The 13,215-nt window shown below is 71.4% G+C and overlaps 2 protein-coding genes across 4 annotated transcripts in view; one reads left to right on the forward strand and one right to left on the reverse strand.

Moving 5' to 3' along the window:
- The first annotated feature begins 113 nt into the window (after positions 1-113).
- Positions 114-6,245, forward strand: CTU2 (cytosolic thiouridylase subunit 2). 2 transcript variants are annotated; one of them, XM_062177267.1, is made up of 16 exons: positions 114-222; positions 461-535; positions 2,698-2,776; positions 2,875-2,934; positions 3,402-3,462; positions 3,729-3,838; positions 3,920-4,209; positions 4,340-4,475; positions 4,612-4,743; positions 4,953-5,044; positions 5,119-5,213; positions 5,296-5,449; positions 5,523-5,589; positions 5,668-5,726; positions 5,801-5,905; positions 6,157-6,245. In XM_062177267.1, exons 1-15 carry the CDS (start codon positions 149-151, stop codon positions 5,871-5,873), a joined length of 1,557 nt encoding a protein of 518 aa, XP_062033251.1. In that variant the 5' UTR covers positions 114-148; the 3' UTR covers positions 5,874-5,905; positions 6,157-6,245. The 2 variants fall into 2 exon arrangements, 1 of the variants encoding a protein (XP_062033251.1); XR_009864458.1 differs by lacking the exons at positions 5,801-5,905; positions 6,157-6,245 and having other exon boundaries at positions 5,349-5,449; positions 5,668-5,690.
- PIEZO1 (piezo type mechanosensitive ion channel component 1 (Er blood group)) overlaps positions 5,907-13,215 on the reverse strand; it is a 46,558-nt gene continuing 39,249 nt past the window's right edge. The window contains exons 26-51 of one of the 2 annotated variants that reach the window (XM_062177265.1): positions 13,113-13,209; positions 12,822-12,993; positions 12,497-12,586; positions 12,312-12,421; positions 11,992-12,048; positions 11,682-11,782; positions 11,284-11,365; positions 11,154-11,210; positions 10,895-11,067; positions 10,730-10,812; positions 10,456-10,647; positions 10,118-10,376; positions 9,853-10,041; positions 9,559-9,763; positions 9,316-9,448; positions 9,096-9,243; positions 8,793-9,007; positions 8,551-8,709; positions 8,323-8,470; positions 7,536-7,724; positions 7,366-7,458; positions 7,118-7,290; positions 6,839-6,961; positions 6,689-6,768; positions 6,382-6,571; positions 5,907-6,295 (exon numbers count right to left, since the gene is read on the reverse strand). In XM_062177265.1, the coding sequence (XP_062033249.1) occupies positions 6,046-6,295; positions 6,382-6,571; positions 6,689-6,768; positions 6,839-6,961; positions 7,118-7,290; positions 7,366-7,458; positions 7,536-7,724; positions 8,323-8,470; positions 8,551-8,709; positions 8,793-9,007; positions 9,096-9,243; positions 9,316-9,448; positions 9,559-9,763; positions 9,853-10,041; positions 10,118-10,376; positions 10,456-10,647; positions 10,730-10,812; positions 10,895-11,067; positions 11,154-11,210; positions 11,284-11,365; positions 11,682-11,782; positions 11,992-12,048; positions 12,312-12,421; positions 12,497-12,586; positions 12,822-12,993; positions 13,113-13,209 (3,768 nt within the window). In that variant the 3' untranslated portion in view covers positions 5,907-6,045. The remainder of the gene's footprint in view (positions 6,296-6,381; positions 6,572-6,688; positions 6,769-6,838; positions 6,962-7,117; positions 7,291-7,365; positions 7,459-7,535; positions 7,725-8,322; positions 8,471-8,550; positions 8,710-8,792; positions 9,008-9,095; positions 9,244-9,315; positions 9,449-9,558; positions 9,764-9,852; positions 10,042-10,117; positions 10,377-10,455; positions 10,648-10,729; positions 10,813-10,894; positions 11,068-11,153; positions 11,211-11,283; positions 11,366-11,681; positions 11,783-11,991; positions 12,049-12,311; positions 12,422-12,496; positions 12,587-12,821; positions 12,994-13,112; positions 13,210-13,215) is intronic. The other variant, XM_062177266.1, reaches the window with a different exon arrangement.

Below are 13,215 nucleotides of genomic sequence, written 5' to 3' on the forward strand. Positions count from 1 at the left end.
CGCGCGTCACGGCCGCGACGGCGCCGCGTCGACGTCATCGGGGCGCGCCCGCTCGCCCCGCCCGCGTCACGGCCGCGACGGCGCCGCGCGGGCGTCATCAGGGCGCGCCCCTCCGCTGCCGCCGCCCGCTGCCGGAGCCCGCGGGGCCATGTGTCAGGTGGGCGAGGACTGCGGGGAGCCGGCGCCCCTTCGCGGGGAGTGTCCGCCGGCGCCGCGGCCCAGGTAAGTCGTGCGGGGCCTGCGGGCGCTCCGGGCTGCCCGCGGCAGGGGCCCCGGAGGGTCCGCGCCGGTAGCTGGTCCCGCTCCCAGCTCTGCCCCGGGCGGGGCCGCACGGAACAAGCGCTGCGGCCTCCGCGAGCCCCGGCGCCCCGGGAGCCCTCGCACGTGCGAGGGCTGGGGTGCCCTCCTGGGGCCGCCTGGGGCGCGAGCCGGGCGCTGCCCCGTGACTGTGTCTCCGCAGCCGCGAGCGGACGTGCGTGAAGTGCGAGGAAGGCCGGCCGGTGGTGGTGATCCGGGCGGGAGATGCCTTCTGCAGGTGAGGCTGGGCGGCCCGGCTCGCAGCGCCTCGCGGCTTCGCTTTGAAAGCGCTGGCCTCTGCCGAGGCGCGGGCGGGGCAGGCCCTGGGGTCCCAGCCTCTGATGCGCGCGTGCCGGGGGCGGGGAACGCAGGGGTGGGCGCCAGGTCGGGCCACGGGGCCGCGGAGACGCAGGCAGGAGCAGTTGGCGCACAGCTAGGGCCCTCGGGCAGGTGCTCGGGGTCAGGAGGCCTGGAGGGAAGGCCGCAGCCTCCCTCTGGGGGCGGTCAACAGGAGTTGAGGACATGGCGTGTGCCTCGTGTGGCCTCGCCCGGCGCCCCCATGCCACCGGTTCCGGGGTCCTGGGGGCCCTGCCTACAGTCTGTGCTGAGTGACAGATGACCCCCCCCCCCCAGGCGGCTCTGCGTTCTGACGTGGGGTGGGGATGGTCTCCCCGGACTGCCCTCCCTGGCCGCCGTCTGGGGCCTGGTAAGCTGGCAGGACCAGAGCGAGCCCCACGCGGCGCTGCTGGAGCGGGGTCCGGGCTGCCCACAGAGCTCGGCGGCCAGGCCAGGCGTGCTCTGGCTCCCATGCCTGGGTGGCTGTCCGACTGCAGGTGCAGGTGGTGAGCGGAGCTCTCCGGCGTGAATGGAGGGCACCTGTGGGTGCCCTGTCCTTGCCTGACTGCGAGGTCAGTGTGGTCTGGGAGCAGTGTGGGCCCCCAGGGAGCCGCCCAGCGGGAGCAGATGGGACAGCAGCTGGGCTCCCTGCCCCGAGCTGTGTCCAGGCCTTGGCCCTGGCCTTTCCCCTGAGCCCTGGGACCCAGCGTGTTGCTGTCAAGAACGGGGGGCGGTCAGTGGGTCCCTAGAACGTGGTGCCAGCGTGGTGTTGAGGGCTGGCTGTGGTCACTGACTGTGTGTGATGGCCATAGGGTAGCGAGGGGCCAGCACTGTGGCGCAGCAGGTAAAGCTGCCACCTGAGACGCCAGCGTCCCACAGGGTTCCTGCTCGAGTCCCCGCTGCTCCACTTCCCATCCAACCCCCTGCTAATGGCCTGGGAAAGCAGCAGGCAATGGCCCAAGTGCCTGGGCCCCTCCGCCCACGTGGGAGACTCAGGCTCCTGGCCTCGGCTTCGCCTGGCCCCGGCTGTGGTGGCCGTCTAGGGAGTGGACTATGGACGAACGCGTTGCTTTCTCTGTGACTGCCTTCAGATAAATAAGTCTTGAAGAGCGAGGAACAGGGCCAAGGAGGGAGTGCGGGAGACTGCTCCACTGGGGCGGGGGCCGCTGCTTTGGCTCTGACTGCCCCGCAGTGTCCCTGGGTCTGTGCCCTGGAGGTCCTGGCATGGTCGGTGTGTGCGATTCTGATGTGTGTTCAGCACCGAGCGGCTCTGAGCTGCTGATCTTGCGCCCCTGCTGTACCCCCCGGGGACGTGGGTGCCCTGACTGCCAGGCACAGCTCCGTGCCCCCAGGGACATGGGTGCCTGTGAGCTCCCACCGGGGACGTGGGTGCCCTGACTGCCAGGCACAGCTCCGTGCCCCCAGGGACATGGGTGCCTGTGAGCTCCCACCGGGAACGTGGGTGCCCTGACTGCCAGGCACAGCTCCGTGCCCCCGGGGACATGGGTGCCTGTGAGCTCCCACCGGGGACGTGGGTGCCCTGACTGCCAGGCACAGCTCCGTGCCCCCAGGGACATGGGTGCCTGTGAGCTCCCACCGGGAACGTGGGTGCCCTGACTGCCAGGCACAGCTCCGTGCCCCTGGGGACATGGGTGCCTGTGAGCTCCCACCAGGGACGTGGGTGCCCTGACTGCCAGGCCCAGCTCCGTGCCCCCGGGGACATGGGTGCCTGTGAGCTCCCACCGGGGACGTGGGTGCCCTGACTGCCAGGCCCAGCTCCGTGCCCCCCGGGGACATGGGTGCCCTGACTGCCAGGCCCAGCTCCGTGCCCCCGGGGACATGGGTGCCCTGACTGCCAGGCCCAGCTCCGTGCCCCCGGGGACATGGGTGCCCTGACTGCCAGGCCCAGCTCCGTGCCCCCGGGGACATGGGTGCCTGTGAGCTCAGGCCCAGCTCCGTCTCTGGAAAGCTCGTGAGGGTCTGTGTTAGAGGTGGGTGTGGCAGGAGGCAGCCCCCCCCCCCCCCGCAGGCCCTCGGGCTCCGCCCACCCCACGTCTGTTCCAGGGGCTGCTTCAAGGCCTTCTACACCCACAAGTTCCGAGCTGTGCTGGGCAAGAGCCGCGTCGTCTTCCCGGGCGAGAAGGTAGGGTGCAGCTGCTGCAGCCCCCAGCCCTCCCCAGGCTCTGCGGGTGGACACGGTCGGGGTGGGAGTGGGTGCTCCCGCTGGTGCTTCTTCCCCAGGTGCTCTTGGCGTGGTCTGGGGGGCCTTCGTCCAGCTCCATGGTCTGGCAAGTCCTCGAGGTGCGTCTGGGCCCTGGGTGCTGCGCCGAGTGTCGGGGTGGCCCCGTTCCCGGCAGGCACCTGAGGGCTCTCGGACCAGAAGCTGCCCCCGGTCACTCGCCCAGCCTGGGAGCGGGTAGTGGCCTGTGTGGGGAGTCCCGGAGCCAGGGTGGGTGGGGCCTGTCTGGGCCGGCTCGGGATAAGAGTGCGCTAGGGAGGCCATCGTGGGCCCCGTGGGGTCCCTGGGGGTCTGCCGGGAGCACGAGGTGGGACCTTGCGTTCACTTCTGCGCTTTCCTGCCCTGCCCTTGAAGTCCCCTCGCCCTGCCAGGCGGCTGCAGTGTGCACGGCCCCACCCCCAGCAGCACCCGCCCCTGCCTGGGCAGGTGGCGCGGCAGCCCCCACCCGTGGAGGTGCTCGGGTCCTGCACAGAGAGGGGTGCAGCCTCGGCCCGGGCCTGTGCGTCCGACCCTGGCGCTCTCCCTCCAGGGCCTGAGCCGAGAGTCTGCCAAAAGGCTGCGCTTCGTGCCGGGGATCGTCTACGTGGACGGTACGTGGCGGCTGGCACCCCTCCCAGAGCCGCTGGCACTGCCCCGGGGGCCCAGGTGGGGACGTTCTCCCGCTCCCGAGAGGGTTGGGGTGTCCAGCCCAGCTCCCTCCGCTGAGTCAGGAGCGGGCCAGGGCCTGAGCAGGGTGGCCGTCAGCTCCCCCGGCCACTGAGCCGGGCGCCCCGGGTGGTGTCCCCAGCAGCGTGGTCGGCTGCACAGGTCCCTGCAGAGCCCCGGCCCCTCTGAAGCCTGACTGCTGGGCCCTCAGAGGGTGCAGCCTGTGGCCGGAGCCCAGAGGACAGGGCGAAGACCCTGAGTGAGGCAAGGCTGGTCCTGGAGGCCGTGGGCTTCCCGCACCACGAGGTCGCCCTGGAGGAGGTGAGGCCGGCCCCGGAGGCGGTGCCCTGTGGGGCTGCCTGAGCCTGCGTGGGCCTCATGTCGTCCTGTGCCGTCCTCAAGGTGTTCAGCCTGCCGCCGTCCGTGCTGCGCCGTCCTGCCCCAGGGCCGGCAGAGACCCAGGCCCAGGGGGACTACAAGGCAGCTGTGGACGCCTTCCTGCAGCAGCAGCTCGTACTGGGAGCGCGGGACAGCCCCCCGCCGGCCCCGGGGGAGGGGCAGCCGCACCAGCCCCACCCCCAAGGTCGCCCAGGCCCTCAGAGCTGGACAGCTGCCCAGACCCAGGCACTGTGCAGACTGTTCGAGTCTGTGAAGACGCTGACCGCCCGGGAGGAGCTCCTGCAGACCCTGCGGTGAGCCCATGCCCACCCCAGCCCTCACTGCCGTAGACCCTGTTGGGAGTCCACCCCGGCTCCTCACTGGCTGCCTGGTTCCCCTTGGCGCTCTGAGATTCCAGCCGTGTCCTTGGCTTTTGCACCACAGGACCCACCTGATCCTGCACGTGGCTCGAGCCCACGGCTACTCCAAGGTGATGACCGGGGAGAGCTGCACCCGCCTGGCCATCAGGCTCCTGACCAACCTGGCGCTGGGCAGAGGGGCCTTCCTGGCCTGGGACACGGTGAGCCAGCCTGGCTGCCTGCAGACCTCGGCATCCCTCCCTGGGAGCAGCGTCTGGTGTGTGTGTGTGGGGGGGGGGTCTCCCACATGCACAGAGGGCAGCAGGACCCTCGCCCAAGCAGCCCTGCCCCCCACAGGGCTTCTGTGATGAGCGCCATGGGGACGTGGTGGTGGTGCGGCCCATGCGGGAGCACACCCTGAAGGAGGTCGCCTTCTACAACCACTTGTTTGCCGTCCCCTCGGTCTTCACACCTGCCATCGACACCAAGGTGGGTCCTCCCATGAGGTCACTGTCCCCAGCGGCGGCTGCCAGTGCGAGCCCATCCCCGGTCCCAGCTGGTCCCTGGGCCTGTGCCTGCCACTCTGCCGCTGGTCCTCGGAGCATGCCTGTGCCCACGGGCAGGCTCTAGGCAGCTGGCACCCCCGGGCTGAGATCCACTCGGTGCCCCGGCTGGCCCGGCCTGGGGCTCTCCCACAGGCCCCCGAGAAGGCCAGCATCCACCGGCTGGTGGAGGCGTTCCTCCTGAGGCTGCAGGCCCACTTCCCCTCCACAGTCAGCACCGTGTACAGGTGTGTGCGGGGCGGGGCGGGGCGGGGGCCTGCGGGGCCGTGAGGCCCCCGCTGAGGCTGTGGCCTGGCTGCAGGACCAGTGAGAAGCTGACCAAGGCCCCCAGGGAGGGCTGTGCCTCCGGCCCCTGCTGCCTGCTCTGCATGTGCGCCTTGGACATCGACGCTGCTGGTGTGTGCCCGGCTTCCCCCGGGGAGGAGCCCAGGGGTGGGCGTCGTGCGGCCCCAGGCTCCCTCAGCCCCTCTGCTTGCAGACAGCGCCACGGCTTTCGGGGCTCAGAGCTGCACACATCTCTCCCCGACGCAGCTGCCCCCACTCCCAGCAGAGGAGGGGATGCCACCCACACCCTGCTGCCCCCCAGGACTGGGCAGGGCCCAGGGCTGCTGTCGGAGAGGTGCTGACGAGAGGTGAGGGCCCGTCCTGTCCCCCCGCTGTGCCCCCCCCCCCCAGCAGCGCCCACAGCCGGCCCTGCTCCTACAGGCAGGACGCCCAGGCTCACTTCCTGGACCAGCTGTGCTACGGCTGCCGTGTGAACATGAAGGAGCTGGTGAGTGGCCGCTGCCCTCTGTGTGGGGCGGGGCGCTGCAGGCCGTGCAGCCCCTCACCCCGCCGGCTCCTGTCGCAGGCTTCCCTGGACCCTCTGCCCCCCTACATCCAGGCCGAGGCCCAGCTCCGCAGCCAGAGGTACCGGGGAGCCCCGTGGGGTGGGGAGCTGGGGGCGCCGGGGGCCGGTTCCCACTACGTGGCTTCCTCCCCAGGGCCTGGGTCAGGCGGGAGATCCGGGAGTTCCTGATCGAGGACGGCAGTGACGGCGAGGACGGGCAGAGCTGAAGGGCACGGCGGGGCTGCCGGGGTGGCCGTTGGTATAAATAAAATCACTTTTAATTAGAAAACTCTACAGTACGTGAGGGAGCCGGGACAGCGGCGTCCTCGGGACAGCAGCACCAGGGCTCAGGTGGCCGGGGCGGGCCGGGGCGGGCCTGGGCGGGCCTGGGCGCCGGCCCTACTCCTTCTCGCGCGTCCACTTGATCATGGTCTCGGGCGAGCGGTACAGGAAGATGAGCTTGGCGTACAGCTCCTCCTCCAGCTCCAGCTCGCCCGTCTCCCGCACCAGGAAGATGTCCTGGCACAGCTTGAGGATGCGGTCCACGCACGGCAGCTCCTCGAACATGATGGAGTGCGAGATCTCGCTGAAGAAGCCCCGCACGAACTTGCCGATGACCAGCACGATGGACACGTACAGCCCCATGATCCTGGGGGCGGGCAGGGCGGTGAGGCCAGCGCTGCAGCTGGGAGCCTGCTCGGAGCCACGGGATGCCCGTGCCACGCCCGTACTCACCCGTAGCCGGCCAGGAAGCCCAGGCTGGGAGGGCTGACCTTGTCGCTGAAGATGACCATGGGCAGCAGGTTGCAGTGGGCCTGGCAGTCCTGCAGCTCGATGACCCACCACTCCAGGAAGCCGGCGGTGCCCGTGCCCACCCGCTCCCTCCGCAGCTGGATGCGCACGCCCAGGTAGTCGTCCTCCTCACCTGGGGCGGAGCAGAGCAGGCGCGTGGGGGCTGGCCCATGCGCGCGCGCGCACACACACACACACACACAGCAGGCTCCAGCCACCTCCCTGCTCCAAGCGCCCCAGCCCCACTCACCAGGCTGCAGCTGCTTCACGGGGTTGGCCTCGGGCCCGTTGGGGGCACGGATGTACTTGGGGAAGAGGTGGGGGATGACCCTGCAGGGAGAAGCGGGGCATCAGAGCTGGCCCGGGCCTGCCCGCCGTTCCCCCAGGGCCGCCCACTCACACAGCCTGCTCCGAGGTGCCCTCCAGCAGGCTGGCCAGCTGCCGCCGGGCGGTGCTGTTCGGGGCCAGGTCCAGCGTGTGCTTCTCGTTGGTGTACTCCACAGTGCCGCCCTTGGCCAGGTCCCTGGAGGGGCAGGGCCAGGGTGAGTGCCCACAGGGCGCCGCCCCGCCCACCCGCACCTCCGGAAGTTCCCTGTGAATCCCAGGGTGAGCGCCCGCAGGGCCCCGCCCGCCCGCACCTCCGGAAGTTCCCGGTGAAGCCCAGGGTGAGCGCCCGCACCTCTGGAAGTTCCAGGTGAAGCGCAGGGTGATGTCGGCCGTGCCGTTGTCCAGCTCCCGCTTCATCTGGGCCCTGCTCGGGGGGCTGATGCGCCACAGCGCCCCGGAGCTGCCCTCGATCTGTGCCGTGACGATGTCCTCCGGGCTGTACTGGCTGATGAACTGCATGGCCAGCTGGGGCGCGGACAGGCCGCTCAGCGGGCGGCCTCACCCACCCCGCCCCCGCAGGCCCAGGGGGCGGCCGCTCACCGGGTGGGGGTCGAACTGCCGGGACAGCTCCTCGTAGGCCTGGGGTGTGAAGGGCACGATGGACGGCTGCTGGGCGCTCATGGTGAACAGGGGCTGGGGACAGAGGCGGGACACGGTGCTGGGCGTGTGGCCCTGGCCCGGACGCCCGTGGCCCGGGCGCGGCCCCTCACCTCGTAGCCGCCCAGCTTGAGGGTGACGGTGACGTCAATGGGCTGGTTGACGACGCCGACCACGGAGCGCACGAGCGACATGAAGAGCAGCGGGAACCAGATGATGGCGATGAGGAAGAGGATGATGAGGCCGCCCATGCCGTACTTGACCACCTTCTTCTTCTTCTGCCCCTTGGGCTGCGGGTATTTCTGGGGGGGGGGGCACGCGGTCACCCCGAGCCTTGGCCTGGGGGCCAGGAGCAACCCCCACACCGAGGAGGAGGAGCGGCCGTGGGGCAGCCCCGCCTCACAGCAGCCAGGGAGACTTGGGGTCCGTGAACTGGACGTGGGACCGTGTGCCCCGCGCACGGCAGTGGAGACGCAGGACCCAGGGGTCAGGCTCTGTGACTGAGGCATGGGGGAGGTGTCCAGGGGCCCGGTGTACATGCGGCCGTGGGGACACTGGAGCCCCTGCTCTGGGCTAGGGGTGGCACCGGTGCAGCTCCTGACAGGAACCCCCCCACCCCCCGCCGAAAGAGACCATGCACGTTGGTAAGGAGGGGGAGTGTTCCCGGGCCACGAGGACGGCCCATGGCTGGGGTGAGACGTGGACACCTGACCGCTGCCCGGGTGCACTGCACCTTGGGAGGTCACTGAGCAGCAGAGCCAGGGGCTGCGTGAACTCTCCCTCAGCGAGGACACCCGAGAACACAGAGCTGACCGAGCTCTGGGCTCGGGCCCTGCGCGCCCGCCCCTGCTCCCAGAGGGGCTCCAGCTGCCGCCCACAGGCCCGGCGGGGCCCCGGCACCTTCTCCGTCTCCCGGCTGCACTTGATGATGAAGATGTTGGCGTAGATGTCCTCCACGCACATCCAGCTGGACAGCGACAGCGTGGTGTCCGTCCACACCCAGTCCATGACCGCCCGCAGCTCCACCAGGAAGGGCACCAGCCGGAACCTGCAGGGCCAGGAGCTGTCAGGCCCCGCCCACCGCCATCCCCGCCGCTGCTGCCCCGGGCCGGGCCGGGCTGCGCTCACCCCTGGAAGAGGAAGAGGTTGAGGTGGTTGTACTTCTTGGTGAGGAAGTTGCCAAGGATGCGGGTCGGGTAGCCGCAGCGGATCTGGTAGGCGGACAGGGCGAAGTAGATGCACTTGACGAAGTACCACAGCTGGGCCACCGCGTTCTGGCTGAACATCCTGGGGCGGGCGGGCGCGGCGGCAGTTGGGACCGGGCCGCGCCCCACGGCCCCACGGCCCAGGCCCGGCCCCGCCACACCCACCTCTCGGTGACGGCGGGCAGGATGAAGAACATCCAGAGGTGCACAGCCAGTACGAGCGCCACCTGGAAGGCCAGCTTGCCCAGCACGGTCTTGCGCAGGTAGAGCGCGCGGTCCACCACCATGGTGCCGAACTGGATCAGCAGCATCACCAGGAAGGCCTCGGGCACCTGGTCATCCGACAGCGAGGATGCGATGTCGGTGGCTGCCGAGTGTTTCTGTGGCCGGGAGAGCGGCGTCAGCAGGGCCCAGGCCGGGCGCAGCGGCCCCCAGCTCCGGCCCCCGAGCGGCCCAGGCTCCCCTCACCCCAAAGGCCCAGAAGCCGAAGATGATGATGATGAAGGCGACGACGTCGGCCAGGAACATGAGGGCGTAGACGTCAGTGGCCGCGCGGTACCGCGTGTGCAGGATGTCGTGGAAGAAGCGCCGCAGTGGCCGGTACACGCTCTGGGCCCTGCAGGCAGAGGGCTCAGCGGCTGCCCGGCCCTGCCCCCCCGCCCGGCCGCGCCCTGCCAGGGCCACTCACAGGGACAGCACGCAGCGCTGTAGGCGGCGACCCACGGCCCTCACTCTCTCTCTGGAGCGGCCCGGCTTCCCTTTCCCGGTGGCCCCTTCCTCCTCCTCCTCCTCCTCCTCCTCCTCCTCCCTGTCCTGCGTTGCTGGGGAAAGAAGCCGCTGCTCAGGGAGCCCCCACCTGTGGGGCTGGGCTGAAAGCGGTCTCCTCCGCCTCCCCCCACCCCGAGCACCGCGCTGGAGGTGGGGCCCTTACCGGGAGCTGCCGGGCTGGTCTTCCTCCTGCGGAGCCGCAGGCTAGCGGGCTGAGCCTTGGGGGCCTCACCCCCCTGGGGGAGCTCGGGCTGAGCCTTGGGGGCCTCACCCCCCTGGGGGAGCTCGGCAGCAGCTGCCCCCGGCTCGGCCTCCGCCCCCGGCGCCTTGGACGGCGGGTCCTCCTCGTGGTCCCAGAGGCCGTAGCACTGCGTGGGGCAAGGCGGGCGCTGAGGTGGCTGGCGGGGGACCCCGGGGCCGTGTGGGGGACGGGCCCGCCCGCGGCTGCCCGGCTCACCAGCAGCTGGGACCGGTGGAAGAAGAGGGCCATGAGCTGCAGCAGGTCGAACTTGATGTAGCTGTCGCTCTTCTCCAGGCCCAGGATGCGCGGCGGGAAGTAGGGCTTGTTCTCGTAGCGCCGCAGCACCGAGTGGCTGTTCCAGGGGAAGAAGCCGAACTGGAACAGGTACTTGGTGACCACGGTGGCCTGCGGGGGCAGGGGCTCAGCACGGGGCCAGGCCGCGCTCGCCTGCCGCCCCCCCGGCCGGCCGGCCGCGGCCCACCTCGGTGAAGACGATGGCCGTCATCCAGAAGCGCTTGCTGGGCCGCGGGATGGACAGCATGGCCCACAGGAAGACTAGCACGGGCAGCACCAGCGAGGCGGCCGACGCGGTGACCATGTGGTTGAGGATGATGACGAAGTAGCATAGCAGCTCCGAGTGGGCGGCCACGCACTCGTACAGGGCCCGCAGCAGGCGCAGCGCGCGGCCCTGGCCCTCCGCGAACCGCTCGGCCTCCTCCAGCTCGGCGATGCGCAGGCGCCTGCGGCGGAAGGGTCGGACCCTCAGGCGTGGGGCCGGGGAGCGCTGTGCCCCGCCCCGCGCCGCCCCGCCCCAGGCACCTGTCCAGCAGCAGCTCGCTGGCCGTGCGCATCCGGGTGCGGCCGTTGGCCAGGAGCTCCCGGGAGCTGCGCAGGGAAGCCCCGGGCTCGGCCACGCCCTCCTCGCTGCCGCTGCGGGTGTGGTAGCCGGTGCTCGGCGGGCTGCCCGCATCCTCCGTCACGCTGAGCAGGGGCTCCTCGGGCCCCAGCCCGCTGTGGGGGCAAAGCCAGGTCACGGAGGCGGGGTGGGGGGGGCTGCGCCCCTCCCGCAGTGGGGCCGGGGTCCCGCCCGCACCTGGACGCTGTGCTCAGCACGTCGCGGGCGTCGGCGTCGCTCCCGTACAGCTGGTCCAGCACGCCGCGGCGCGCCTCTCCGTTCTGCAGGGCGAGGGCAGGGGTCTCAGGTCAGGGGTCTCAGGGCCACCTACGGCCCCCGGGGGCCGTGGCGGGCGGGGCTTACCCGCAGCAGCTCCTGCGTGAGGAGGTAGCGCTCGGCGCGCAGCACGTCGCTCATGTTGCGGTGTTGCCTCGTGAAGGCGCACAGCCAGCGAGTCAGCCCGTCCACCAGCGCCTGCCCCAGCACCCACAGGAACTGCACCATGCTGAGCACCCGCTGCATCACGTGGCTGCGGCCTGTGGAGGGGGCGGGGGGCGTGCTGGAGTGGCGGCCACTGGGCCAGGCGGCCAGAGGCCCCAGCCCGGCCCCGGGGCCCACGCACCTGCCACTTCGGCCTCAGGGCCCTCCGCTGGTTCCAGCTCCTGGCTCAGGCCGCCACCTGGGATGGGGGAGCTGGTCAGTATCGCACACCCCCGCTGCCCCACCCCCAGAGTCCCGGTTGCCCAACTCACCCAGGGACAGCTGCTCTGCCTGCTCCTGGCGCCGCTGCCTCAGCACTGTCTGGGCGTTGGTCACCCAGGCCTGATACGCCATCTGCACACAGGCAACCCCGCTGGAGCCCAGCCCTGGCTGGTACCCCATCTCCACCAGGCTGGGAACCTCCCCTGCTCGGGAGTCGGGGGACACAGCCCCGCCACTGTCTCTCACCACCAGGGGCCAACGCTGAGAACCGAGATGCGCCCAGAAAACACCCGGCCCTGCTCCCAGCCGCAGAGCCAGGCGGCCCCCATCCCGGCCTCCCCGCTGCCCCCAGGAGCCTGAAGGGAGGCGGCCCGGCCCTGGGCGCCAACTGCCGGCGTGGCCGTCTCCAGTACGCTGCCTCCGCCCGCAGGCAGGGGCCCCGGCTCACCTGGAAGGCGCTCTGGGGCGACGGCCTGGGATCCTCGGGCAGGGCCTCCTCCTCCTCTTCGCTGTCGGACTCGAACAGGAAGTAGTCCCCAGAGTGGATGACTGCGGGCAGGGCGGAGTGAGCGCGCCCCCCCGCCCCATCCTCGGGCTCACCCCTGGGATGGCGTGGGGTTTCCCTCTGAACCCCGCCCACAGACCCTGCCCAGGGGGGGGGGGGGTGTGTGCACAGGACGCGGCAGCAGGAACAGGACCAGACTGTACAGCAAGCACAGGTGAGGGCGGGGCGGGGGCAGGCCGGCCGGCGGGGGTACCTGTGGCGTGGTCCAGCCAGGGCCGCCACCACTGCCTCTGTGGGGGGGAGGAGGTCCCTGTGGAGGGCGGGGGGAGCGTGAGGCGGGGAGGGGGAGGCGGTGAGGGCAGCCTACCCGGAACGAGGACAGCCACATGGCACACACGGACGAGTGAGGGGAGCTGCGTGGCTCAGAGCCGTGTGGCTGCTGGGATGGGGGGGGGGGGACGACATGGCACGGGACAGAGGGCGGGAGCCCTCGTGGATGTCACACGGCACAGCAGCAGGCACAGAGACGCCTGGACGTGGAGAGCCCGGGTGCTGGACGCCACCCACACTCACCTGGCTCCTGGTCCTGGCCAGGGCCCTCGGGCTCCTGGAGGCTGTGGGGGCGGCCGCGGCTGGCCCGGCTCTGCCGATGTTTCTCCTGCTTGGCTCGGATGCGCTCCATCCTGGGGGGGGGTAGATGGGGCTGAGTGCCACGCTGGCCATGGGCAGGGAGGGGCCCCCGCCCCCAGGGCACCTACTGCCTCTTCAGCTGGGCCAGGGACCTCTCCTCAGCCTTGCGGTGGAAGTCGATGCTCTTGAGGGTGGCTGCATTGTACAGGGCGAAGCCCCTGGAGGGACGGGGGTGTGAGAGGCAGGGGTCCCGGCTGGGCCGGAGGGAGGCCCTGCTCCCGAGCACCCACTGGGTGCCAGGACACCTGCAGCCCCTGGGCCCAGATCACGGTGGGCAGCCTGGAGAGACGCCCGTGGGGAGCCGGCTCAGCCGAGGGCCGGGCCACGGAGGGGGCGGGCAGGCCTGCTTCCGAGGCCGTGTGCAGGCCCCGGCGCCCGCGCGGGACGGCTGACCTGGACGCCTGCAGGGCGGTGGCCTGGAGGTCGGCGCTGACGTGCAGGAAGTAGTGGCTGAGGAAGACACGGCGCTGCAGCAGCAGGAAGAAGAAGCAGACGCTGTCCCAGATGACGCCCGCCTCCTCCACGGGCAGCAGGCAGTCCTGGTCCTTGGCCATCATCTCCCGGGCTGGGGGACGGCGCGGCCGCCGTCAGGCTGCGCCCCGCAGCGCGCCCCGCCCCGCCCCGGCCGCCGTCAGGCTGTGCCCAGCAGCGCGCCCCGCCCTGCCCCCCGCCCCGCCCACTCACGGTCGTAGTAGCCTTTGACGGTGCACACGAGGCTGAAGAGCTGGATGACCCAGCAGAAGCTGCTCTGCATTTGCTCCACGAAGACACAGGACAGGAGCTGGGG

Source organism: Lepus europaeus, chromosome 19 (assembly GCF_033115175.1).
Source record: "Lepus europaeus isolate LE1 chromosome 19, mLepTim1.pri, whole genome shotgun sequence".
Classification (NCBI taxonomy): domain Eukaryota; kingdom Metazoa; phylum Chordata; class Mammalia; order Lagomorpha; family Leporidae; genus Lepus; species Lepus europaeus.

What these genes read in the sequence shown, in the direction of transcription:
- CTU2 (XM_062177267.1), top strand. Translation starts at nt 149, where the DNA reads ATGTGTCAGGTGGGCGAGGACTGCGGGGAGCCGGCGCCCCTTCGCGGG. An exon ending in CCGCCGGCGCCGCGGCCCAG is followed by an intron (nt 223 to 460) that starts GTAAGTCGTGCG and finishes GTGTCTCCGCAG; the next exon opens with CCGCGAGCGGACGTGCGTGA. An exon ending in ACGAGGTCGCCCTGGAGGAG is followed by an intron (nt 3,839 to 3,919) that starts GTGAGGCCGGCC and finishes GCCGTCCTCAAG; the next exon opens with GTGTTCAGCCTGCCGCCGTC.